The sequence below is a fragment of the Pleurodeles waltl genome, chromosome 5 (genome assembly GCF_031143425.1).
Source record: "Pleurodeles waltl isolate 20211129_DDA chromosome 5, aPleWal1.hap1.20221129, whole genome shotgun sequence".
Classification (NCBI taxonomy): domain Eukaryota; kingdom Metazoa; phylum Chordata; class Amphibia; order Caudata; family Salamandridae; genus Pleurodeles; species Pleurodeles waltl.
The window spans coordinates 741,640,365-741,656,533 of NC_090444.1; the positions used below are offsets into that span (position 1 = coordinate 741,640,365).

The window sequence follows — 16,169 nt, forward strand, 5'->3', positions numbered from 1 at the left end:
AACCATGCAAGAATTGTATTATTGACTCCAAACTCTTTGAGTTTGCGAAATAAGTTTTGATGGCAAACTATGCTAAAGGCAGCTGAGAGATTAGAAAATTAGTAATGCTATGCTATTTTTGTCAACTGTGTTTTCTTTTTTTTTTTTTTACTTGCTAAGACCCAAGAGTGACACAAAAGTTAACTTGAACCTGGGTATAAACACTGAAACACAAAATATTTGTTTTTGAAACTCATTTGTGATATATATGCATAAAGCAGATACTCTGCATAGAATAAATCTTTGGAAAATATATTTTTAATGGGAACAGTATTTAATCTGTCAGATACCCATTCGTGGACAAATACACAAGCAGCAAGTACATACTCATTGTCAACACAATGTAATAATTTTTAATATATGATCAACAAAATAATCAATATTTACCCTTAATAGATAAAAAAAATAAGGCAACAAATCTATACAAAAAAAAAAAGTTTGTCATGATGAAAGCAAGTGAATACCACAGTCAAAAGGTGGAAAGTGCACCCTAAGTGAGCAAAACCAAAATACACTGGACGACTCTTTCAAAAAAATCATTGGTATATTCGTTTGTAATTTTCTGGGCAGCCACAATTTTTTTGACATATAAATTCAAACACAAGGTAGTTTCCTGTGTGAGAGAGGCAATGCAAAGGTATGTCCTTGGGAAGTCAACAGTGTATCGACCCTTTCAAAGATACATGAGTCTCATCAGGACAAATAATCACCTGGGGTATGAAGGCCAGTGTGTGCCATGAGTTCAGTCTCTTTGGTGTTTTTTGTCCTGAGGTACTGATAAAGACGAAGAAAATAAAAATAAGATTACTGTGAGGGTGAAGAATAGACCGAACCGTTAAAATAAATAATTTATGTATGTGTATATATATACACATCTTTATGGGTGTATGTACTGGTTGCCAAAGACAAAGTTTGGCCGTAGTAGGATAATTCGAAGTATAAGTCAAGCTAGCCACCTGTTACTCAGGCCCAAAGGTCACCTATAATGGATGAGCAGCTGATAAATCAACTATGAGTGATATAGATCGGTGTAAATGCCCTTAAACATGAACCAGTGGCTTACCTATAATAGAAAACAGATAGGACACTCATTCCAGGATGTGCTGTGTGATGTCAGTGTGGAGATAATACTCACAAGGTGGCTAGAGTATTCTTGGTCAGCATATGGAATAGAAGGGTTGAAATGTCAGTAGCTACATAAATAATTTGATGATCGATATGTATTTTTAACAAACTGGGATGCTAAAATTCACCCATTTTGGAAAGCTGCTGGAACCCTAGTTGGGCACCGCTGAACAAAGCAGCTTTAGCGCGCTCGCAGTGAGAGCATGCGTGGAGAGATCAAGATGAGCTCCCTGACTTATCTCCTTATTAAGGAGATCTTGTACACCTGGACAGCACTGCTGAGCCGGCGGTGTGTCAATGAAGAGCAAAGACAGCCAAGGCAGGTGGTTGAATTAATTAGCCATATTACTAGTGTGTGGATCTGTGAGTGGGTGTGTGAGGGTTTCAGTAGGTCTGTGAGTGGGTGTGTGAGACAAGTGTGCACTTTTCACTTTTTCACTTTGGTATTCACTTGATTTCGTCATGAAAAACTTTCAATTTTTGGATACATTTGTTGCCTTATTTTTTGTGTAATAGGGATAATTATTGATTATTTTGTTGATTATATATTAAAGATGATTACTTATTGTTGATGATGAATTTTACTGGTTGCTTGTGTATTTGTCCACGAATGGATATCTGACAGAATGCATACTGTTCTCATGAAAAATATGTTTCAATTATTTGTTCTATGCAGCACTTTCTACTTTTGCATATTTATCACAAATGTCACAAATTTCACAAGTTTCACATGAGCAAGTGTTTTGTGTTTAAATTTTTTCTTTTGTAAGTCATCCCTTGTGGGTTTTGGGGCAGATGTTGTTCCTTGTGCTGGGCAGAATCTTGTTTAGTAGTCCGAAAGCAAATAGTTGTATTTTAGGAATTGAGAAATCTGCACACATGCTGCTCTTTGTACTAGTTTGCCAAGGATAGTCCATTAAAAATTGGTCTATACTTAACAGTTTTTTAAAATGTATTTATATATTTTTTTAGTGAAAGCTGTTCTTCCTAATTAATGGTCGTACATTTGCTTTCTTTAAGTTTTGTAAAAAGATTGCTGTGGGTAGGAAATTATTGATTATATTCACAGTTGGTATAGTCACAGAAGCTGATAGTATTTTTCTTGAATATTTGGTGGTCTGAAGGCCTCCACAAGATCCTGATGTTCTGTCCTTGTTACTACTTTGTAGGAGGATAAATATGCCTGCTTTTTCGTAAGTGCTTCCTGTCTCAATTTTACCACAAGGTATTCCAGGACTGGTGCTACCTGGTCCTCTCTTCCACAACCTGGGATGATGTTGAGATTCTCAGTGTTCCAAGGAAAAAGGAGTTTTACTAGCTGCCGTGGTACTCAGTCTGATAACTGTGGTGCTGTGAATCTGCTGCCTTACTTTACATCATGAAAGCACTGTCTGTGGCTCCACATCTTCTTCATTAGTCGCTGCCAATGCCTGAGTGTTGAGCTTTACAATTCTGTTCCTTGGAAAAACAAACCAATTTTTTGCTACTTGTTCTGTAACACATTAAAACTGGTATAGCCAGTGTGTGTGATTAGGGCTTTGGAAAGTCCTAGTGCTCACTATTATGAGCCTACTGATACCAATGTGTACACTGCTGGGAGCATGCTCGGCCATAATCCAGCTCTCACTACACAGACTCAACAATTTACTACACTGACAGGTGAAATCACCATCATCATCCATGCTGCGGGATTTTTATTTTTTTATTTTTTTTATGTTTGAGATGTAGCAAACAGTACAAATTTGATTCTTAATATAATCAAAATTAAGCACTGCACATTTATTCGATAGTAGATAGTAAGCCAACACCATAAATTTAACCCAAGAAAAATAAGGAAAAAGCAACAAAAAGGAAAACAAAAAAAGCCTACAAGAGAAAAAGATCGAGCCACTTCAGTCATCCCAGCATTCACATATTTTCGAAAAAACCTCTTATAGACCCAGTTCTCAATGCATAGAGGTTTTCAAATGATGTAATCCTCCCAGTTTTTGCCATCCACTGACTTATACTCGGGACTTCCCTAGTTTTCCAATTTGATAATATCAGAAATCATGCGACCAGGGTAGAAATACACTCAGGTGTAACTTGTGGATACATTTTATGAATTGATGCCGGAGTGTAATAGAACATCCATCTTCTAAAAGAGGCCATTCTCCTATAATCTGCTGCTCGGATAGCCTTGTGGGCCAGCTTGTTCTGACGTCTCCATTAGGAATCCCCAGTCACACCACATTAGTAATGTGATTTTGTCTGGTACCGCCTCTTCATTGATCTTAGGATGTAGTATTCGATACTAAGTACCTATGCCCATTAGGTTTGATACTTAAAATGCTTTACTGATGCTATCCGCTAGCGCCTTCTCACCTACCTTATAACTGCTGAATTTTTTTCTAATTTGAATAAAGCTAAATGTCAGGATATGGCTTATATGGGGGTAAGTGCAGATCACCTCTTGCCTTCGGATAAATTCATTATTTTGAAAAAAAAATCTTTCAACATACAAAGCTGTAGGCTAACCCACCGATTGATTATTTGAACCCCTAAAGGAAGCCTTAAAGGAATACATTCGGCTGACTTTAAATGTGAATGAAATTTGGGCACATCATACTCTTGCTACATCTTATTCAATTGATCCGTAATGGCAAGTGGCATCTCGTATCTGGATTTCTTTGGTAGTCTGGGAATTTTTAAAAAATAGGAAAATCTTAGATCCTGCTGCAGTTATCATTTTATTCAAACAAAAATGAATGTTGTTCAGAGTAGGTTTAGCAGGTTTAGAGAGCCAATCCAGAGAGGCTGCCTTATAGTAAAGTTTCATTCTAGGAAGTGCTAGCCCTCCTCCTTCATGATTTAATTGGATTGCCTGAAATGTGATGCAATGCTTCTTACCCTGCCATATAGAAAGCTGTATATCGGAATCTATAAACAAGGAAAAAAGAATAGTTGCCATGAGGCGCCCTTGGCAGGTTTCCCTTGCTTACATAAATTTGTCCGACTGGCTTTGCAGTGGTTATCATATGTGCTGCTGCATTTTTGTACCGATGTCTTAGTAGCCGCACAAACCTGTTTGGAAAAGCAAACATATTAAGAATAGAGATAAGACCACCTACTGCACTTAATCAAAATATTTTTCTGTGTCCAACATAATGACTGCTGCAATGATTTTGTGGGTGGAATAGAAATGGATTGCCTGGACTAAGTAGTTAGTATTGACGGAGATTAAGGTGCCTGGTAAGAATCAGTTTTGATCATTATGAATTACAGTTTGGGCTAATGGTGTGAGTCAATTTTCTAAGATATTAGTAAAGAGTTTGTAGTCACAATGTAATAGATTAATCGAACAATAGGAATTTAGATCATCGCCTGCCTTATTTCTTTTTCAAGAAACTGTAAGAGAATCTGTGAATGAGTTATGAATTTGGATGCCAGTTTAGTAGCCGGTGTACTTGTTAAGATAGAGGCCAATACGGACTTATTTAATGCCGACTGCAATTGGAGTAATTTCGCCTTTGCTTGCTGAGTTTGACTAGCTTCAAAAGAGATTACCTCGCCCCTTATAAAAAAATAATAATAATTAAACAAAAATAAAAAAAAGCCTTCAATAACCCCCATGCTGCAAACTCCTAGGCCATACCTATATTGCACTCGAGAAGGACTTCTAAGGCTTGCCGCATACTGTCCCTCCAATTTTAGTTTGTAAGGAGAGATTTATGAAACATCATTCTAGACCTTATAATTTGCCTTTCTGGAATAAAAAAATCTGTTGAGATTGCTGAATGACCTGAAATGTTGTGCGCCAGAATATCTGTCTTCCCTCTGCAGAATGAATGAGGTTAGAAAAAAATTTGATTTGTGAAGCCGAATTATATCTTTTTGAAAAACATGTATAATGGTTGCCTTGTGGATGGTCGCTAGCTCGAGGATCTATCAAAGCTAGATCTTGTTCTAATTGACTCAAAAGTTTGATGATTTTGGGTTTATTCTGAATCTTCTTTGGGTGAGAGGAATCATTTGAGATTTTGGGAAGGAGATTAAAGTCTCTTCCTAATGTATATGATCCTGATGTCCCTTTTGCAATATTTCACTACCCAGCTCTCCGGCAATTAAAATTGACACATCCCCAAGTGCTGCATGCGAAGAAGCAAAAAAGGCATGTTCAATATACCTAGGTACCGTTGGCAGGGTCCGGGTGTTTTTAAAATGGGTCTCTTGAAAGAAAATAGCATTCACATGGGATGTCCTAAACCAGGATAACATCGCTCTAAGCTTATTCTTATTGTTTAACCCATTGGAATTACATAAAATCACTTTCAGGAATCTAGGGGCCATATCTCATTTTGAAAGACGCACTAAATCTGAAGCTGGAGGATCTGCTGGAAGCCTTGTAGAGCATGGTATGTCTTTTTTAACCCCTCGCCCCAAAAGCCCTGTGTCCTCCCCTCCCAAACCCCACCATCTGAGCTCCTCCCCACCCAACTCTCCCACTCTCTTCCCAAACCCTCACAGCTAGTTCCCCACAGGGCTGCACATGTCCTGGGCTCTACTTGATGCTTTGTCTACCCAACCCTAAAGAAAACTGTTCTAATAACCCCCTTCCCCCTCCCCTAACAGAGTGCCTTGGAAATTCACTTGAAACTGCATCTACGGTTGTTGGGGGGCATACTGCTATCTTGCATCTTAAAAGCTTGAATCAACTTGAAGTATCTGAGGGGAAAAAAGAGAATAGCAAAGAAAATTCCAGCAACACATGAGGATATAGAAGAAACACAGGGTTAGCTAGCAAATTGTACTATTACCTAGGGTTAAAATGGTACCAGCATCCTTTAACTCAAATCATCCTTAGCTGCGTGCCCCCATACAAGATTGATTAAAGGATTGCAAAAAGTCGGTGACCTACTCAACTGAAGTAAAGATACCAAACTGGTTCTTTGAAAATAACTTTGAAGTTTGATTGTTGTAATGTCCCACTTGGATTCCTTGTCTTTTAAAGAAGTCGAACATTGCCTTGAAGTTTCTATGGTGTCATACAGTGGTCCATTCCATATCTGAAAAGATTTCAAAGTAAAAACTATCCCAAGTTTGGAACACTTTATCTCTTTGGCCAAGATTCTCTCTTTAATACAGAAGTCTCTGAAGTTAACCAAGCAGGTACGTGTGTATTTTGCACTGGCGAGGCTGAAACCTGGGAACACGATGGACTTGCATGATAGTGAGATCCATATATTGTTCTTGTTGAGTTGGAAACACGTCCTTTTGGGCCAAATATGTGATCACCTTAATGGTGTCCTGTCCATTCTTGGGCCCTTCGGGGATCCGACAAACCATAGATTAGATCGTCCAGAACTGTTTTCCATCTCTTCCAGTTTGAATTGTAGCTCTGTTAGATCTGATTTGAATGTTGTTGTTGTTGTAGTTTTCAGCTTTCTTTTAAAATCCTCCAAATTCAAAATTCTTTGTTCTGCTTGTTCCATTCAGAGATTAAACTGCTGAGGACTTGTATTTATTTGAACAGGCTGCTCGTTTATCTCCTTCTGTGCCTTATCTTGCGAGGATTTGAGTGCTTTTTCGCCCAGAATTTGTTACAAAATCTCAGCCACTTGAGAAGACTGCCACATGGGTGGTTTGATTGTTAACTCGGAATAAATAGCAAATAGCACCTACATTTACATGTTAAAAAAAATGACACCAAAATCCTACTAACAAAGCAGCTCGCCTATTGCCCCATAACAATAATATAATTATTGGCACACAGATGACTTGAAAAGTATTATCAAGGTCCAAAATGTAAATAAAATCATACATTTAAACAAATTACAAAAAACATATAATGCAAAGTAAGTAAAATTAAACTGCCCTCTTGTTTCACCTCATCAGTTATATAAACATTGGTTCGTGAGTGACTGAATTAGGTTACATCACATTTCTAAAATAGAGACTTACATTTAAATCAAGTTACACAATTTATCTTGAAAAATAATTAAAATCTCATGCTTGCTGTGACTTGGGAAAAACAACAAGGTGATAGATGGAATGCTTGTATTAATCCCAGCCACTAGTAATTGCTCGGGCCGCATTTCAATCCATCGAGATTTCCCCCCACCGCCCCTCAACCCTACCCACCACCACCACACCATGCCACCCCAGTTTAGACCCAGCCGTAAACAAATCAGTCTTGACCCTGCACCTCAATGGAACAGTCCAGCCTGCACTGCCAGGCCAGGTCCTTCCTGAACCAGAAACCAGCATCCCAGATCCAGTTTCAGTGTATCACCACTCATCAGCCAGGCTAACTTGAATCAAGTGGCACAGTGAGCCTGGGACCCAAATCTGGGCATACCTGGCACTCTTACGACTGTAAATGCAAAAATAACCAGGTGATGGATTGAATGGCAGTTCAAGCTGGCCTTTTACCATAGGGAGCAGTGTCACAACTGATTTGCATATGACTGGGTCCAAACTGGGGTGGCATGGTGAGCAAAAAAGATGTTTTGTGATGCACCCCCAATTGATTGCCAGGGGCTGAGATGAACTTAAGCATCCATTCATCACCTTGTTGTTTTTGCATTTGCTGCCCTAAGTGTGCTGGGTATGCCCTGATGTGGGTTCCGGGCTCACTGTGCCACTGGATTCAAGCTAGCCTGGCTGATGAGGGGGTGATAGCCCAAGACTGGTCCCAGGATGCATGTTTCCGGTCCAGGGAGGACCTGGCTTCGCAGTTTGGGCTGAACTGTTCCCATGGGAAGCAGGGTCAAGACTGATTTCCATATGGCTGGGTCAAAACTTAGTGACAAGGTGGGTAAAAATACGATGATCCTGCCCTGGCTGAGATTAATTCAAGTACTCCATCCATCACCTTGTTGTTGTTGCAGTGACAAGGGAATCACTAAACATTGCAGTTAAATGGATACAAATCATATAATGCTGCATACATATACTTTCCTAGTTCTGAAAGCAGTTAGATGGTTCTAAAAGCGGGATAGTATCTTGCAACATAAGGCCTTCTAATATGGTACCCAAAGTCCATCAGCACTCCAGCAGAGATGTGCACACAAAATACTCACAGCCACACAATGACACCAATCTCAGTATCCCTTGCACACCTCACCTCCATGTTCAGCTTCTGGAAACAATGCAGTTCCTCCCACATAAAATGTGGATCCTGATGCAACTGTGGCCTAACCCCAAAGTCCAGGTTTCACGCCAAGAATGCCTGTCTCAAGGACCACCCAGTTGCCCACAAGCTAGGATTCTCACAAGGGAAACGCACAGCCAGAGGGAGCTTGGCCACCAACTGCCTGTTACGAATCCAGCTAAGACCCTTGTCAGGCCGGCCAGTGGCTTCCCAGCAGTATCATCTGCATTGAATAGAGTGTGGAGACAAATAATGAAGCCCTTTGCACTATTCCCTTTATGGAGACTTCACAACAAAAGAGTCAGTTAGACTGGTCTGGCCTGAATGTACAGTCCTAAACCATGGGCCACTTAGTGCACCCATCCAGTGCTTCACAATGCAGGCATCTGAATATCTTGCAGTGGCTTGGTGGTCACCATAGCACAAGGTATCAAGATTTCATAAGACTAACAGCTGGACCAGTGGTTATTATTTCAGGAAGATTGTGAACATTTAAATTTGTTGGCAGTTTTTTTTCTTGGTCTCAGAAGAGTCCTGCTATTGGGTGACTTCTAATACATTACCTGAAAGACTAACGTTGTATTTTTAGCATTGTAAACCACCTCATTTCGGATTTCATCATTAGAATTGAATAATGTTCTGTTTTCTTTCTCAACCAAGCTCCCTATCTTGATGTGCTGAATGACTTTGTCCCATTTCAGGGCCATGAAATGACTAGCATCGGTCTCCTGCTGGGAGTTTCTGCTGCCAAATTGGGAACAATGGATATTTCTGTCACCAGACTACTTAGCATCCACATTCCTGCCCTTTTGCCACCCACTTCAACTGAACTGGACGTACCTCATAATGTGCAGGTGGCTGCAGTCATCGGAATTGGCTTAGTGTACCAAGGGACTGCGCAAAGGCATATTGCTGAAGTTCTTTTAGCTGAAATAGGTAAGAGCTGTGTAGTATAATCTGTTTTCCAAAAATTCTACCATCTGTTCAAGTTATCCTGAGCCTTCAACAGGCTATATTGGTGGAGCTTACAAGTTTTTGTAAGAGTCATTCTGTTCAATATACATCTAATGCTGAAAGGGGAAAATAATGCTGTTGTGTTTTTTCTTTCCTTTTTTTCCCAGTTTAATATGCTTTCTGTTTGCCTTTTGGTTGCTGTTTAATCTATCCACTGTTTTGTTAGAAATTCAGAAAGGTAATGTTGCCTTTAGGCAGATGTTGCAAGGGCTTTACTTGCTACATGTTGTTTCGGACAGTTATTGCCTATCCATTTCATGAAGTCTTCGAAATTCAATCTTGAAGGAATGTAATGGGGTTATATTACGCCGTATACTCCTAGGGCATGTTTTATTGCATTACTGTTCTTATTCTAACCTGCAGCATTTAGTGGTGCTTCAGTCTTACAAACTGTACTGTTAAAGCTCCTTTTAGCTCACACATCCTCCAAAGGGTCAAGAGCGATGCCTCCGGACTCTGTCCTTGTCCTTCTGCTTGTCAAGTTTCAGTGTGTCAAGCAGCCTAGCCCTAGGCAATCTTCTTAACCTCTGACTCATGCCAGCTCCCTCAGGCCACATATTTTCTATCTTAGGTGTATACATCATCTAGTCTCCCAATACTGCTGCCATCTACTTCTCTTAAATTCAGATAATCAGGAAACCACTCTCCAATTATCACTTCTCCTACCTTACGCCACTAAATCTCCCTATCCACTTCTTCGCCCCTTCCAGGAATTTTAACAATTCTCAACTAACTCCTTCTGCATCTCTCCCTGAAATTTGTAAACACACACTCTCCTCCAACAGACCTCCATCTAGCTTACACATCCATTGTTTCCCTCCTCCTTGGCATCTCCCGACATTAAGTCTGCCTAAAACATAATATACTGTTCTGACCACCCACATCCATGTAGCAAAGGTCACACAATACCCCTAAAAAGACTAATCTTTGAATTAACAAATGCACTAGTCAAAGCACCAACTCCTCTGTAGCCCTCTCCAGTACTACTTCAGATTCAGTAAATGTCCATGTGACTGAAGTTAATTTCAACTGATCATCTCTCCCCATCCTTTTTGACTGTTTTACTGACTTAAAATATGTAGACCAAACCTATCGTCCTAACTAAGAACTTTTTTGACACCCTGCGATGTCTGCTTTCACGGTTGGTGTGGGCGGGTCACCGGCCTAGCATATGTTGGAGCATGCCGAAGCTCCTGTTTGGTTGGGGTGAATTTGGAGTCCTGGATCTCTACCTCCACTACTTAGTTGCACAGGTGCACTTTGCATACTTCCGGAATCACCCGCACATTAGAATGTAATATCTAAAGCTGGAACAGTCACAGGTTTCACCCTTAACTCTTTCCACCTTATTGCAATAAATCTTACCTAGAAATCCAGCAGAAATACAGGCACTTCCCACAACGTGCTGTGCGTGGACTAAACTATTCTGGTTATGATACCCTCTATTCTCCCCACAACCACCAATAATCCTTGGCTGACACTCGCTTGTGGGCGATTAACCCAGCAAACACTTGTGACTCATCAACTCCATACCACTGGCGACATGTTTGTTAACTTCACTATGCCCTCTGTTTCCAGCGAGACAGAAGGCTGCAACACCTCATTTGGACAGGCGCTGTCCTGCCTATGTACCCACAGGAATAGAGAGAATTCCCCCCTTTTGTAATTATAACTGCTCCTGATTGCGCCCATCTAATAACTTGATTATATCACACCTCCCTACAACTGAGATCTAGGGGGACAGAAAAGTTAAAGGCTGCCTGGTAGAAAGACTTGGAACACTCCCTCCCTGATAAAACATGGTACTACTGCTGCACACAAACCATGCTGATTTAAAATTATTAGCTCCATAAGCTGTTACACTATAAATATCTGCATCGCGTTTACACCACCCACCATGCCCTTGCTAAACTAGACCCGACTCAATCATATCGCTGCCACAAGTGTGCAGTGTCGCATGTTGACTTTGTCCACTTAGCCTGGAATTGTGCTTCTATTTTTACATACTGGGATGATGATCACTCTATTCTGTCTCGCATGATAGAACAGGAACTTAAACCTGACCCACTGCTAGCCTTACTGGGGTTTGTTAAGGCCCTGTCTGCGGGTCTACGATTTGCTGCTTTAACGCTACTGTTGGCCACACAACAGAATGGCCTTCATTGTGGCAGCAGCATAGATCTTAAAGTAGCAGCTCGGCTGTGGGACCTGACCTACTGCAATACCACTAGTGAACTCTATGCTTCCTTGCAACCTCCATCTTCATGACCCAAAGATATATGGCAGCCCCTCAGAACCTACCTCCTGTCAAAAGCCCCCGCAACTGAAGTTGATGTGGATGGGAAACATCCTGCCCCCTCCATGACTGGATGAGGCCCTGCCTCTCAATACCTGCTTGCACTCCCCTGCTGTGCCTGCTCACCCTTTTTCACCCACTGTTATTACTCACTCTGACACATTTATTCTCTCCTTTGCCATCTTTTTGCTGTTACCCTTCTCCCCGCTTAATTTGTAACCATCAGTCTTTCTTTAGGCACATGTCATGTACTACGACTGAGTTGTCGTGATCATGCTTATGTTACCCACTGTTTGTATTTTGGTACTTTTCTTGTTTGTAAAAGCCCTAAACAAAGGTTTTAAAAAAGAAAATGTAGACCAAAACATATTTCAGACTCACTCTCTAAATACCACTTAGACTGCACTTTCTATGCTCTCCAGTAACCTTGCCATCCAACCATTTTCTCCATTATGGTGCTGCTTCACCTTTACACCCATCTCTCACAGGTTGTTCTCCAAAGTTTCATCCTGGACCCATCATCATTTCCTTTACATAACCTCACTCAAATCCTCTCGTGCACTTTTCTTATCTGCTCACTCCTAACTCCATTACTGACTGATAATGGGACTGACACTGGAACGCACTTCTGAGACACGACAGCTGGAGGGGACTCTAACCCCCCCACAAGCCAACTCGCCTTCAGGAGCACTTCTCAGCAGCACTAAATAGCGAGTGAGGATCCGGTGGACTCACTTCTGGGACCCTTCTGCTGTGGGGGACTCCATCCCCCACAAACCATCTCGCCACCTGGAGCCCAGGAGGGGAGAGGCTTACCCTTCTAAGCAGCGCTAAATAGAGCTTGATGCTCTTCTGGAACACTGATGCGAAGGGAGGTATGGGGGTGATCGCTCCATGTCCCAAAAGCCATTGCGCCTTTGGGAGCCCAGAAGGGGGTCTTCCACCTCTAAGCAGCACAAAATAGTGCATGAGGACCTGTGGGCACAGAACACCCTTCTGGGGCACTGCCGCTCGGGAGGGGGGAGAGGGGAGGATAAGTCTGTTTATCCGTTCTTTTCTTTAACTGTTGCATTTCTGTCAACTGCTTCCAGATGATGTTTTCTCTTGCTGCTTTTCTTTTAACTGGATTATAAATTTGCATTGAACTTTTTTTGTGTAGTAATCTTAACAAAGGGGAAGCGCGAAGTGTTGGCGCTCAATAAACCACAATCAATTGAAACAAATCATGAAACACTGCTGGTGTACATTGAAACCTGAAAAAGATTACGACTACCTAATTTAGAAAGTTAAGATAGTTTTAAAATCAAAATATCTGATCCCCATGGACAAAACTGGCCCTGTGACTGTTCATGACATGTTTAGGTGGGAGAAAACTAGGAAAGGCAACAATTGCTGCACTGGGGATGGACTTAGTGAGCTTACCCAAGGCACTAACATCTCCGAGGGAAAAATGGATTCCAGTTGTGCCCTATTGTCCAGATGTTTATAGATTACTCCCGAAATTATTATCCTCCCAAATATTCCCGGACACCTTACGTTTGCACAGCTAGGTGTCCCAGCCTCTTGTCCTCAGACCATTCCGGAAACTATTGAGCAAACTAACACTTTCGATAATGTTGCATTAACAGGTATAACTGCCATTAGACCTCCGGCCCTTGCTGAAGATGGAGACTTATGTTTCTTAAGATGTGAGTTGCAGGAAATTGGGTTTAATTCTAAAATTAACCAAAAGAATTTATAAACTCTTGAATTTTCAGCCTAATGCAGCTGCTAATTTTAATTGTATTTGTGGGGCGGGGAAACCTTTGTTAGGGAATTGTAATCTATACACTAAGGGCCTCATTACAACATACCGCCAAGTTATAACCGCCGTGCGACTGCCAATGCGGCCGCACTCCCGCGGTGCCCATTTTGACATCCCCGCTGGGCCGGCCCGCCAGCCCAGCGGGGATGTGGGCCGCAACATGGGAGCCGGCTCCAAATGGAGCCGGCGGTGTTGCGGCCGTGCGACGGGTGCAGTTGCACCCGTCGTGCTTTTCACTGTCTGCAGAGCAGACAGTGAAAAGACGCATGGGGCCCTGTTAGGGGGCCCCTGCACTGCCCATGCCAGTGGCATGGGCAGTACAGGGGCCCTGCGACTCCCCGTACCGCCAGCCTTTTCCTGGCGGTTCAAATCGCCAGGAAAAGACTGGTGGTAGGGGGACTCGTAATCCCCTGGGCAGCGCTGCTAGCAGTGCTGCCCTGGCGGATTACAACCGCCGGCCCCGGCGGTGTGACCGCGGCGTAATGTCCCTGGAAGCACCACCAGCCTGTTGGCGGTGCTTCCATCATTTCAGCCCTGGCGGTCCCGTACCGCCAGGGTTGAAATGACCCCCTAAGTACTTTGAAATAGGCAAGTCTACGAAACTTGATGCCCCCGCCATGCGCCTTCACACACAGGCTACTGGCACTGCTGCCAATAAACCAGTCACAGCTTCTACTGCTAGGGCTACACAGGCTTTGAAGCCTCGGAGTGGAACTTTATATAAACATCAGTATCTAGAGACAACCATTTATTTGTGAACATCAAGAGACTGCTACTTCGCCCAATTTGTCCGAGTCATCCTGCTAGGTATCAGATTGACGAGGCCCCTGATAGGACCGGACCAGCTCATTCTATTAAGTCACTCAAAAAGGTAGCTTACTTGACCCCTGCCCCAAAACATGACCCTGATGCTCATGAAGATACCGAGTCCCTAATTAACAAGGTTATACTTTGAATCAGGTCTAAATAAGACACTTGTCAATGGGCTTTTTAATCTTGAATTGCGCACTTACCACTTGGAAGGATTCCCCACCCTGGTATTAGATTGAGATTGCACTCTCCATCTAATTGGGAACACTTTAATCACTTGGTGTCTCTTCACCCCCTCCAGCATCAGGAAAAAAACACACAGGAGTGGATGAGTTGTGTCTAAACTTAAATGACTGACTGGGACATTGGGTTGAGAGGCCTTTGTTGTTTGGCCATGAGGGAGCTAAAATTATTGCCTGTATGGGTCTACAGGCAGGGTGTGAAAATGCTGACACTACAACATCGTCGGAAGTGGGTGATCCCATTTTAGATTGCTGTGGGGCAGAAATGAGAATGCGCACAGGAATTTCTCAGAATTAGCGAAGGACAGGGGTCTTTGCTAGTAGAGATTGTACCCCTATGTAAGTGGCCTTTTCTATGATACCTTGGAACTTGGCGGGTAAAAAAATAAAATTGTTATGCCGATTGTGGCTCCAATTCAGGTGACTTTGATATTTGTGTATTTCAAGAGATCTGGGCTGTAAACAAGGTGTTCATCAATGACTTCACCTCTTCTAACATAGAAGCCAGCCCACCCTGGAAATTTGGGCGTGCAGCAGGAGGATTATTGATTATAGTGAAAAAAAAAACGAAAAAAAACACTGTCCCCTGCACACAGGCCATTGAAGGTTGACTCACCGGATTTAATGCGTATTAGCCTTAAGCTTCCCGCTGGGCTTAATGTTCTTTTGTTAATGCATCTGAGATCGGTGCCCGCTTTTAATTACTCTCCAGTCTTGGAACTCCTTGATGAGGTTTCTGAATTGCAACGAATATGGGCCGCAGTCATTGTTACCAGAAATTTTAATGGTTCCTTTGAGCCTTCGCTTTTGAATCAGCACTCTGAATCGGAGGATGAGCAGTGGAGTATACTGTAGTTGTCTGGAGCTTAAGAGCCTGCAGTGGCCGTAGTCAATCAGCCAAAAAATGGCAGCCACCTTAAGCAGGGGACCATATACAAATATTGTTGACTATGTGCTTGTTGACGTAAAACTATGGCCATTCATTGACAGTTTAAAAATTGTCAACTTTGCTGATAGCGACCATAATTTCTTGACTACATTTTTACATGGGGATGTCTTTAGTGCAAGTCTTAACCCCGCATCAAACTGAGGTATCTCTTCCTTTGATAGTTAACCATTGTAGGCGGGTTACATGGCCACAAATATTGTTTGACTGTAAGCTACAGTTTGAGATCTACCATTGATATGCTGACCATAGGTCCATCTTTGTAGGTCACCCTCATGATGCAATTTCTATCTTGCAAATTCATTAAAGTTTTTTTTGTTTAAATAGATTAAAGGACTTATTTTTTTCTTTTTTTATAGAAAGGTTACACATAAGCAGATCCCCTTGTGTTAAGACAAAGCTGTGGTTTAACTCTGGCTGTAAACTAGCCAGACGTTTGTTATTGATGGCTGTTTACAGGTGCTCACACCAGGAAATTATAATCCCACATGGAAGCCTGGATAGTATGAATGCTTTTATTTCATCACATTCAGCCTGATAAATGGGTTTCACACTTCAGATCTGTATACCCTGGCTGGTATCGTTGATCCGTCATTAGGCCCAAGTTTCAGAAGCTCCATCACAGTTACTCCCAACACAAATACAGCTGTGGCTAGTGATGTTAGCTTCAGTATATCTGCCACCTAGTGGCGTAATGAAAGTTGAGGGCCCCCTCAAAGTTTCTGAAGGTGGGCCCTACCCCCTGGACTCAGTCAGGGGGG

General features: G+C 42.1%; 1 protein-coding gene across 2 annotated transcripts in view; it reads left to right on the forward strand.

Moving 5' to 3' along the window:
• The window catches only part of ANAPC1 (anaphase promoting complex subunit 1), a 614,893-nt gene that overhangs the window by 258,390 nt on the left and 340,334 nt on the right, over positions 1-16,169 (forward strand). For both annotated transcript variants that reach the window (XM_069234703.1, XM_069234704.1), the window contains exon 28: positions 8,998-9,232. In XM_069234703.1, coding sequence (XP_069090804.1) covers positions 8,998-9,232 — 235 coding nt within the window. The remainder of the gene's footprint in view (positions 1-8,997; positions 9,233-16,169) is intronic.